At 33.2% G+C, this 11,652-nt stretch overlaps 1 protein-coding gene across 1 annotated transcript; it reads right to left on the bottom strand.

The window, feature by feature from the left end:
* Window positions 1-1,983: 1,983 nt before the first annotated feature.
* Window positions 1,984-9,751, bottom strand: LOC129894247 (casein kinase 1-like protein 2). Its single transcript, XM_055969838.1, has 14 exons — window positions 9,304-9,751; window positions 9,173-9,213; window positions 7,521-7,590; window positions 7,274-7,422; window positions 7,104-7,199; window positions 6,943-7,013; window positions 4,506-4,567; window positions 4,342-4,405; window positions 4,170-4,254; window positions 3,965-4,091; window positions 3,752-3,834; window positions 3,613-3,676; window positions 3,087-3,223; window positions 1,984-2,590 (listed from the first exon to the last, which is right to left on the bottom strand). The coding sequence occupies exons 1-14, from the start codon at window positions 9,377-9,379 to the stop codon at window positions 2,300-2,302; spliced, it is 1,416 nt and encodes a 471-aa protein (XP_055825813.1). The 5' UTR covers window positions 9,380-9,751; the 3' UTR covers window positions 1,984-2,299.
* Between the last annotated feature and the right edge of the window lie 1,901 nt (window positions 9,752-11,652).

Genomic DNA, 11,652 nt, shown 5'->3' on the forward strand with positions numbered 1-11,652 from the left:
CCACCCAAAATCAAACCAAATTTACACAAAACCAAAACTTTGAAGAAAAAAACCAAAAATCTGTGTTTTGATATAATGGAGAATTTTAGATCTATGTCAACAAGAGAAGGAAAGATGCAAATAGAAAATTACTATGGTGGTTTTCCAACAAATATGCAAGATTTGAGGAGTTATAGTACTAATTCTTATTATTCCTATGGGGGTATGATGGATAAAGAAGTGAAGATCAAGAAGAGCAAAAGCAGAGTGTCTTCAAGAAATTGGGCTTTTAATGACCCTGAATTACAAAGGAAAAAAAGAGTTCTTGGATATAAATCTTATGCTATGGAGGGTAAAATGAAAGGTTCTTTCAGAAAAAGTTTCAGGTGGATCAAAAATACTTGCAATCATGTTGTCCATGGAATTTGGTGAAACAAATCATCCTTATTCAACTAATAGTCATTTTCTTGGTCTATTGTCTTTTTTTTTTTTAAAAAAAAAGAAAAATGTTAAAGATTGTGTACACACTATTTTCTTCGGACTCCACTAATGCCCAAAGATAGAATTACACAGATAGAATTACACTGAATTTATTGTTATTGTTATTTGATTTTCTATAAATTATATCATTGAAGTGAAAAAGTGGGGTGGGTGGGTGAGTTTGGGGAATTCTTCCTCTTAATGTTTTGCTCAGATGGTTGTAATCTTGCAAATATTATTAATGATCTATATTTGTTTTAATTTTGATCTTCTATTGAGAATTGGGATTTTTTGTTTATGAGTTATATGTAATATGTAATGCACTTTGAAGCTTGAGGGTGCAATTGTTAAAAGGAATCTTTAACCTTCTAAATTGAGAAAAAAATTGGTCCTTTTTTCTAAATTGATGAAAGATAATTGCTGATATAAGATAGTAATACAATATTAGTCGTACACAACAAAATAATCAAACACCATGGTTAGATTTTTTATTTTTATTTTTTTAAAAAGAGGACGCTATCGCTGATCGCTTAGAAAATTGGATAGGTTAATGTTACCGGTTCAAAAATAAATAAATTGGAGTGGTTCATAATGTCTTTAAAATCCCATGAATTGGTGACTAATAACTCAGTTGGTTGCCTATTTAAACTCTTACTTTATTGATGAGGATTCAATTCTCTATCTTGTTATCTCCTTCCTCATTTCCGTTTTCCCAATTTCCCATTAAAAAAAAGAAGAGACTAGCACATAAAAGAAAGGATAGCTTTTCATTTTTGGTTCCTTTTACTTTATACTTCACTTTTTCTATCTGTTGGACAAAAAAAAAGTGAATTCCTATCAAAATATTTCCTTCCAAAACAAAGAATCTGCTAAAAAAAATTTGGACATACCTTATATTTTTTAATTGTCGATGAAAATTTCATAAATTATTACAGCGAAAAATAAAATTAAAAAAATAAATATTTAACTGAAATGTATATATCTCACTCTTTCACTCTTTTTAAAAAAAGATTCAAGTACATTACAATAGAATCTACACGGGTCCTATAATATAACTTTTGATTTGTCCCTTCAACATCACATATTGTTGAACAACTCTAAATTAATTGAAAAACCCAAAACTCCATCAAAAAAACACCTTTTCCTTACACGTAAAATTACTCTTCATTATACTGAATTAGTTTGAGACCTAGAATTTTTTTTTGGTCACTCTCTTTGACTACACTAGCCTCAAAATATATAAACATAATACAATGTTCTTTCTCATCTACACAATACCAGGAAAACAACATCTTCTTCCACAAGTAAATATCAAGAAAGTGGATATTAATTTGAGGCATAGTGGGTGTAATTAGTAGAAAATAATGGGAAGAATATGCCATAGAGGCTATGTGAGTTGCAAAGAATAATGACAGAACTTTCCCCCCTTTATGCCCACTAATATATATCATGCACTTCAACATTAAAAATGCACATGAACACCCGACAACTTGCAATTCAGATTCATGCACAATAGCAAAAGGATGGGTGTAATTCCAATACAATAAGTCTCAAGTGAATATTTAGTCTCCAACCATACAAAAATACATTCATAATGCACAACATAACACCATTAAAAATACTAAGAACTCTTATAAAGGGGATAGAGAGAGTGAGATGAGAAAAACAAAGAAAGTTTCAAATGTACAGAAGAAGCATAAGCCAAGATTACCAGAGGGATCTCACATTAATTTCTATTTTAGCCTTTCCTGATGGCAACTCGTAGCGAAATCCCCAAAGTTGGTGCAATTCTTTTGCCAAGATTTTACAGTAACCAGAGAACAGAGATAAAGCAGCAAAGCTAGTAATGCAGCCTCTCATCATTTTTGACACTTAAGCCCTCTATTCCTTTAAGGGCGGCCTCAAAGTTCTTTTCCATTCTAGTGGAGGAGCTGCGCTTCTGATCTGATGACACGATTGGTGAACTTCTCTGAGCAACACTGGAAGTTTTACGGAGATGTCCTGGATTTGCATCTGTTTTACTGATGTGAGAGGGATCGGGTTCAACACTGGTGATAACTGGATCACGACTGCTAGAGACAGCTGGACGCCTTGTTGATCCACTAGTCCGGAAAAAACTTGAACTAGATAACTGCAACAAGAGCTCAGTCAAAATTTCTTTATTCCATTGGTTGCCAACAGAATCACAAAACATGAGTATATTTTTGCTTGCATTCTGCAAGCTGTATGTTTTTCTGACCTCGTGCTAAATCATGTGGAGTGAATTTATATTCTCAGCTTAGCATTTACATTGAAGAAAGAAAATGTCAAAGGATGGAAACTTTTGTGATGTTCGACTAGGAGAAAGTGCAATACATGATGAGAAATAAATGCAAATAAAAAGCAACAAAAGAAGAAAAAAAAGAGGGCAAAGTTCATGATATCCCTCCATCCCCTACCTGGTAAATTGAAATGACACAAAATTTATGCCATTATAGTCTAACAAGATCAAAATGTACTCATAATCTTGTGCCAACTTGTGTTCTACTAAAGCACAATTTGTTTGATATAGTACTACCACTTTAAACAAATCAACATAAGCAGGGATATACTTGTAAAACAACAAGAGTGACAGAGCGAGGAGTCACCTCTTTACCCATGGATAAATCATTGGCAACTGTCCCTTTTTGCTTAGCTAAGCTTCCAGAGTTGAATTGCAGCCCCGAGTTCCTATTAAGAGCAAGATTTCCTGAAGACCAACCAGTACGCCGACCTTCTTCACCACCTGCATAATATGGGCAGCATGTTATTTATAGGCCCCAATAAATAGCAAACTAGCAGATTGGAGGTATTATACTTTCCTTAACTAACCTGTGTAGAGTCAAAATAACTAATATGATGAAGTAGTGAAAAATACATGTTAATTTTATCCTTTTCATTTAAGGCTAAAGAGGCATTTATTAGGAAAGATACGAGGGATGAAATGATTTGCACAGTAAGTAGTAAACATGAAAGAAACTTATACAAGCTCTATGTAGCAAGTAATGTCCGGTTTTATTGTAAATCTATCATCAGCAAACCGCCAACACCATTATATGCACACCAAAGTTCTAAAATGTAGATTGTGTATAATTTTCTTTTATGCTTGAAGTGAAGAACACATAAGAGGCCCACCTGATTGCCTCTCAGCATTAGCAAGAGCATGAGGCATCCCTGAACTTGGTCCAGCAGTACCACCCTGCACCAAAATTATCATTTCATTTAACATCCTGAGGCCAATTAACACATAATCTGATCAACCTAAGTCACTCACAAGAGCACGAGATGGAGGATTGGCAAGCTGTGACTGCTGATATTTCAAAATGGTCCAGTCAAATACATAATCAAACTGAAAACCTGAAAGGACAAAAAAAGAGAGGAGAAGAAAGAAAAAATGAATACAGACCCTTGAGCAAAGCGTTAACTGAAAACCTTACATTGTCTATACAGCAAGTATCATTGCATGGAAAGAAAGAAATTATCGTACCTTCACGAATGAAAAGGTCACGGAAAATTCTCTTGAGATAAGCATAATCTGGTTTATCCTCAAACCGCAGTGATCGACAGTAGTGAAAATATGATGCAAACTCTGTAGGATAGCCACGACACAATGTCTAGAAAAGGAAAAATATTGTGTCAGTATCATTATAATCATATCACTAGCATAAGAAAAATGTTTGAACATAAAATACCTCTATTGATGTTGAAACTTTTTTCTCACTGATCCTCTCATACTTCTGTTTCTTTGTGCCTGCTTTCAGCCCCTGCCAAGGAAGACTACACATTTTGAAATCAGTAAGTAGAAGTAGCATGAAAGAAGAGCGGAAGACAAACAAAAAAGAAAATTACAGGAATAGATTCTACCTTCCTCTTAAGAAGTACATTAGGACATAACCCAGTGATTCCAAATCATCCCTTCGGCTTTGTTCTATAAGTTTGAAAGCAACAAAGAATCAAGGATCTGTTCAAGAATAAACACAATCCACAAACACGAAAGTGTACAAAAGTTTAAGAAACCAAAATCTTACCGATGCCAAGGTGAGTATTCATGCTTGCATATCTGGCAGTTCCTGTCAAATTTTTGTTTTCTCTGTATTTGAAATTAGAAGAATAAAATAAAATTACCCATTCATTATCTAGAGTTACATCATTTCCTCAGCTAATAGATTAAATGAGAAAAGAATCCCAAAGCATTCACAGTAATAGAACTCAACTCAAAAAACAAAAACTACGACTTTGACTAGCTCAAAATACCAATAACCCACCTCAATACAAACCAACAGCAAAACTCTGCTCTCACTACTAGATTTCAGTAAATAGTGTGTCTTTTCAATAAATAATAATAAACATCTTCACAATTAGACATTGCACTAGATTGATGGTGCCGTCACCAGTAACTTAGAGAGAGAGAGACAGAGAGACAGAGAGAGAGAGAAAATTGATGAGGGAAACTTAGGAAAATGAGCTATAACCATAGGAGAATTAACCAATTTGCTGCAATTCCAAATTAGTTGGGAGTTGAGGTTGACAATATCATGATTTCACTATCTTTATGCTAGCCGTCATCTTACCGCAACTCTCCTCCTTTATCCGGATATGGGAAAAATGCTATCAATTGTTTTGGTTTATTTCACTACCTAACAGTAGTTAGCAACAAAAGAGGTAATCTAGAATAAACTATAGAGGTACCCTGTCGTAACAAATTCAAAAAGTTAATCTTCTTGTTTAAATAAGTAGACTGGTTTAATTAGTAGGAAGATTTGATATTATTTCCTAGCTTGATTATAGGAAGATATTATCACTAGCTTTATTGGAGCATTAAATGATTATTTCCTTTCCTAGATTAGCCACAAGCTTTATTGCAACATTGCTATTTGATGTAAATACTACTGGAATACAAGAAGACTTTTCTTCTTCTCAAAATTTATATGGTATCAGAGCAATTCTTGTTTCACCCGATGCTGGACCCCCATATTATCTTGTCCACACTCCAGTTGGCAAGCTGGGTGTACGAAGGTGTTGAAAAGTCTCACATTGGCAAATTTGTTTCCTTATATGGTCTTGGGAAATCCTCACCACTTGAGGCAATTTTTGGGTTGAGTTAGGCCCAAGGACCAATTTCGTATCATGTGACAGTCAATGGGACATGGTCACCTCTACAAATTTAGAAAATGAACGTAAGCAAGTAACGGCAAGAAAAACAGGAGAAAGACCCACCGCAGAAGCTATAAATGATGTATACTTCTTTATTTTTATAATCTATAGATGCTGAATACTTCTTTATCTTTATAACTAATAATGTAATTTCATATTCAAGACCTCACAATCCATTTCATTTGTTACTTCTTGCCTCTTAAGTGGGAAGTGTCGTCAAAAGGTGAAAAGCCTAGAAAAGTATCAAGGTCTTCAGGCTTTTAAGTTCAAAGAACAATTAAGGCATGGACTTTAGCAAAGAAAGGTGTTAACGAAGGGAAAAAATGCGTGTAGTTTAAGAAAAAATAGTTAAAAATACAAATAATAACCATTAGGATAAAACAACGAAAATTTAATAATTAGGCAAAATAAATGATGTTAACATCATGTCAGTCAAGATATCAATACCATTTTAAATTTCTGATGCATTTTAAAGTTTTAATGACTAATTTTTTCTACTAAAATTCTGATACCAATTGTGATATGCTAGTAATACCAACACATTATAATGATCCAGGAAAACCACATCGATTGTGTCAATATCAAGAAAGCTATGAGATGCATATCCAGCTGGTAATTTTGGATTCTATTGGTCTTTGGCTAGGATAATATCTTATGTTTTAGAAAAAGGAAAAAAAGATGACACTGAAATTCTGTCTTTTTTTTTAGAAAGAATTCTGTCTTTTCTTACAACTCCCTTAAACCAAAAATACTTGTTTTACTTTTCTTTTAGGGATGTCTCTCGTCCATTTTCTTAAATATAAATTGTTAATTCATTTTACATGCCAAAAGAAGTTTTAGCAGACAAATATTTCACTCTTCTCAGTACACATTTATCATCTCCTTTGCTCTATTACAACACAAAAGTCAAACTCTGGTCCCAATAACTCTTTACAAATATTAAACAACTCATATCTTGAAATCTTCTCATAATAAGTGTCCCATGTCAAAAGGGACAAACCAATTGGACCACGGGAGTATCTTCGAAGGAGGAGGAAGGCTAGTGTTTACAGTTTGTGCAAACTTAAACAAGTCATCTTTTCTGTCCCTTTATAGAAAATGCAGCAAAAAGACCACACAGAGCTTATACTTGTTATGAACCATCCTTTTTTGTTTTTTTAGTTTAAAAAAAAACCCATCCTTCTTAGACAAACTATTTCAATCCATGGAATATAAGCATTATCTTATCCTCTCTTGAAAAAGTTCAAAGGAGCTTACAATATGATTAATCAAAAATCAAAGATTTTTTTTGGTTGGGGTGGGCGAGCTTACCTATATGGAATATGCTGATGAGTGGTGGAGTCCCTAAACTTCTTAGCCAGCCCAAAATCAATGATATAGACCTATATGTAACCGATGGTAGTAATGAATCAGTAATTACCCTGCCAGCAACAAGCGAATGAAATAGCAATCGATAGCTTTGATCCCAATACCTGATTTGCACGTCTTCCTAATCCCATCAAGAAGTTGTCTGGTTTTATATCTCGATGAAGAAAAGATTTGGCATGAACAAATTCGACCCGATTTATCTAAAAATTGAATACAAATGAAAACATGTGTTAAATAGTTAACGAAATAAACAAGTGCAAAACTTCACACCTACCATCTGGTCTGCAAGCATAAGAACAGTCTTTAGGGACAGCTTCCTACTGCAGAAATTGAAGAGATCTTCAAGACTGGGTCCCAGTAAATCCATCACAAGGACATTATAATCTCCTTCAACTCCAAACCATTTTAAATTGGGGATTCCAGCTATCAATGTCAACAAAAAATTTCAACTGATGAGGACCAGATATAAACATTATGTAGTAAAGAAGCAATACTAGCCAACAAGAAGAATGAGAAATTACTTCCTCCTTGTAGTATTTTATACAGCTTTGATTCATATAGTAGTTGAGGATGCTTTGTCTTAACATTTTCCTGAGCAACGGAAACAGCAGAAGTATTTATCACAAACTAAAAGAATACCACCAGTGATGGAAGATAAATAACTTAATCTCTAAAGAAATCAGAAGCCATAGACCACGTGTCAGCTTAAGTGCCAAAATGGTAAAAAGAGAAATCAAAGCCATGAGTATCAGCAAGTTAAAAGTAAATCTTCAGTTTACCGAATCTCCACGAAATTAAAGCAGTGAAGCTGTTCTAATATCTACAAAATCGACAGGCAAATTCAAGAGACAAATTCGATAGCAGGAAAAAATCTAAGGTAAACGTATTAACCACCAAATGCGGCCATGAGGAATATGTATAATAAATTCTTTACAAACTTATACATGTTCACATATCAGCGGTCTTGTTATTAGTTGGTAACCGTAAATGTTTCCATGTAAAGCATCTTGAAACTCAACACATTAGCCAGATTGTAATAGTAAGATCAGACGTCACCTCAAATTACAAGCCTAGAATTTCTATCTCTTGCCCAGCTACATTTGCTTAATCTTGGAGACGTTTCTGATAAGCTGAGGATTTGGTTTTATGAACTTGCTGTTTTTCGCAAAAATGTTGTGTGTTAGTTTTCGGAGTTTATACTTATTTTGTTGCTGGAATAGTGCCAAACCTTGTCTAAAATCATTGTGCCATATAGCACTCCTATTGTTCTAGAAGCTTTACGTTATTTACATCTTTTCATTTGTTGCCAAACATCCTCTGAGCAACAACAACAATGCATACCCAATGTAGTTCCACAAATGGAGTTTGGAGAGGGTAGAATGTACGCAGACCTTCACTCTATCTTTGTGGGATAGAGAGGTTGTTTCCAGTAGGCCTTCGGCTCAAAAAAAAAGTTTTCAAAGCAGAATTGCAAGAAAATATGACACCAAAACAGCAAGATACAAAGCCAATGCAGAAACAAATACTAATACACATTGAAGAATAAGAGATTATGCGACTACTAAATACTACTAATAATACTAATAATAACAAGGAGAAGAGATCCCACATAAAGTGGGATTACACTCGGCTAGCTACAAACCTAATCAATACCCTCCAACTCTTCCTATTTGGAGCCATGTCTTCAATAAACTGAAGTTGTGTCATGTCCTGTCCAATCATCTCACCTCAGTTCTTTCTTGGCCTACCTCTAGCTCTCCTAACTCCTACTACAACCAACCTCTCACACTTCCACACTGGGCACATCCTCCTCTTCACATGTACGAACCATCTTAGTCTTGCTTTCCTTGACTTATCTGCCATGAAGGTCACTCCCACCTTATCATATCTCTCCTAATATGCTCACACATCCATCAGAGCATCCTCATCTCCGCTACTCTCATCTCTAGACGGGCCAACACTCTGACCCATACAAGAATGATCTAAAAGGAAGTAAAGAAAAACTTTAATTACTTCCTACTAAAAAATAATGAGAAAGACTCCAACTTTCAACTAACAACAGCTCAAATTCCTTACTAAGACAATCAGGAAGCAACAAAATACAGAATTGTACCAACAGGCACGCGCTGAAAGTTAAAAATTGGGAAAAACAAATAAAAACATCAATACTTACCAGCTTAATCGCAACCTCTTCATTGGTCTGAACATTAGTCCCTAAACATGACAAAACCAGAATTAATCAGAAAATTGAAAAAAATAAATCACAAATAGCAAAATTGAAGAATGTGGGGTTGCATAACATACCGAGGTAGATCTCACCAAACGAACCGCTTCCGATTTTCCTTCCGAGACGAAACTTATTACCAACACGAGGCTCCATTGATTGGAGGCTCGAAGATTAATTATGAAAAAAATTAAAGGATACCCAGTTATAATTGGGAAATCTTGAATCCACAAAAGGGATCTAAGAAGATAAAAAGGTATTAATTAATTAGGTCTATGAAACGAGCAACGTATGGAGGAAGATGATCCATATGCAAAAGATTTAATAATAGTAATATTTGCAGATTTTATGTTTTTGTCTTGTTGTCCCTCTGCCTCATGGCGAAGAAGCATGATGAATCTTCTTTAACATTACTGCTTCAACTTTGCTTTTGATCCAATTTCAATTCAATCCACCATTTCTCTCTCTCTCTCTCTCTCTCTCCCAACTCGACTATGGTGATGACTTTGTTAAATGTGTTTGGTCTTAAAAAATATCCCATCTCTTTCAAGTTTCAATTAATTAATTACTAATATTATCTTAGGCTGTGTTTGATAGGAAAGGAAAATATTTTATTAAAAAAAATATTTCTTTGAAAGATAATGAATATTTTATATATTTTTTTAGTGTTTTGATAATTAAGTAAAAATAATAATTGTATAAGTATTTATATATATGATTTTCACATAAATAATTAGATAAAAATATTAATTATGTTTTCTAGTTTGTATATAAAAATTATACATAGATTATACACTACCGACTATTTTTAATTTAATTTATTGAATGACCAACTATTTAGTAGCTATTTAAGTTAAATCTTTCAGTGATTCATGAAATGTGAGACTATCTTCTCAACTCACATCTTTCTATCTCAAAAGTTTAACTAAAGTTTTCCTCTTTTTATTTAATGAGGGACAAATGATTTTCATCTGTTTTTTTTTTTTTTTTTTCATTTTTCAATTCATATCTTTAATTAAAAAATCTAACAATTTCCCATATGAATTGGAAATGAGTATATGAGGGGAGAAAAGGCATAAATTCCCCCCGAAATTATATCGAAAAGTCAATTACAACACTTAAACTATAATGTCGATTTATTACACATCTAAATTATTTAAAAGTGAAACTATTACCCCCTACAACTGACGTGGAAAAAAAAACACAAGCGCATCAGTAAAAAAAAATAATTAATAAAACAAAATCACCCCACCCCTACATGCTTTCCTTCTTCACACCCACCTACCATCTTCTTCTTCACACCCACCTCTATTTACTTACATTTTAAATTTTGATTTTTTTTCTTTCAAAACTGATTAAAGTAAAAAAAATTAAAAAACAAAATCACCCCACCCCCACATCCTTTCTTCTTTCACACTCACCTACCCTCTTCTTCTTTATACCCACTTCTACTTATTCCCCATTTTGAATTTTGATTTTTTTTCCTTTCAAAATTCATTAAGAAGAAGAAGAATTCTTCTCCCCATTTTGGTGGAGAAAACAATTGGGGTTTGGGGGGTTGAATGGAGGGTTAATAATTAATTAGGAGTTAATTAGTATAAAATATTGTTAATAAAAGAAAAACTAATTAATAAAGAAAAGAAAAGAAAAGAAAAGAATATAAAAAATTGGATGGGTAGTTAATAATTAATTAGGAGTTAATTAGTATAAAATATAGTTAATAAAAGAAAAATTAATTAATAAAGAAAAGAAATATAAAAAATCGAATGGGTGGTTGATAATTGATGGGTAGTTAATAATTAATTAGGATTTAATTAATATAAAATATAATTAATAAAAGAAAAGTTAATTAATAAAGAAAAGAAAATAAATATAACAAATTATAATTTCTGACGTGGCGATGATGTGGCACCACGTGACAGCGAGTGTAATACACCACATACTATGAGAGTGGTGTTATGCGTTCATGTGTGTAATAGTTTCACTTTTAGCTAGTTTAGGTGTGTAATAGATCGTCATGATAATTTAAGTGTGTAACTGACTTTTCGGTATAACTTCAAAGGGTAATTTATGTCTTTTTCCTATATGAGGGATGGAAAAATCGCGTGACTCGCAAATATGAATTCTAGATGAGTAAATTTTTCTTTGAACTTTTCGTAGTAAACACTCATGTCTCATGTAATAGGTCAATCAGTAGATTTAATATACGGAAAAAGGGTCAAAATTACCTCTGAACTTTGAAAAATAGTTTATTCATACCATTCGTTATACTTTAGGGTCAATTATATCCTTATTATTATACTTTGGGCCAAATATGCCCTTGAGTATAACAGAGTGCCACGTGTCGGCCTCTGAGTGGACAACTTATTTTCCCTTTTAAATGTGTTTTTTTATTTGTTTTTAAATCTGTTTTTATTTGTTTTTAAATA

Source organism: Solanum dulcamara, chromosome 7, assembly GCF_947179165.1.
Source record: "Solanum dulcamara chromosome 7, daSolDulc1.2, whole genome shotgun sequence".
NCBI lineage: Eukaryota > Viridiplantae > Streptophyta > Magnoliopsida > Solanales > Solanaceae > Solanum > Solanum dulcamara.

Bases quoted from the DNA above. Each gene is read 5' to 3' on its own strand.
- LOC129894247 (XM_055969838.1), bottom strand. From the start codon at position 9,379: ATGGAGCCTCGTGTTGGTAATAAGTTTCGTCTCGGAAGGAAAATCGGA. The intron at 7,591-9,172 runs GTAAGTATTGAT...TCCGTTGCTCAG, and splicing joins AAGAGGTTGCGATTAAGCTG to GAAAATGTTAAGACAAAGCA. The intron at 3,677-3,751 runs GTGAGTGACTTA...ATTTTGGTGCAG, and splicing joins ATCCTCCATCTCGTGCTCTT to GGTGGTACTGCTGGACCAAG.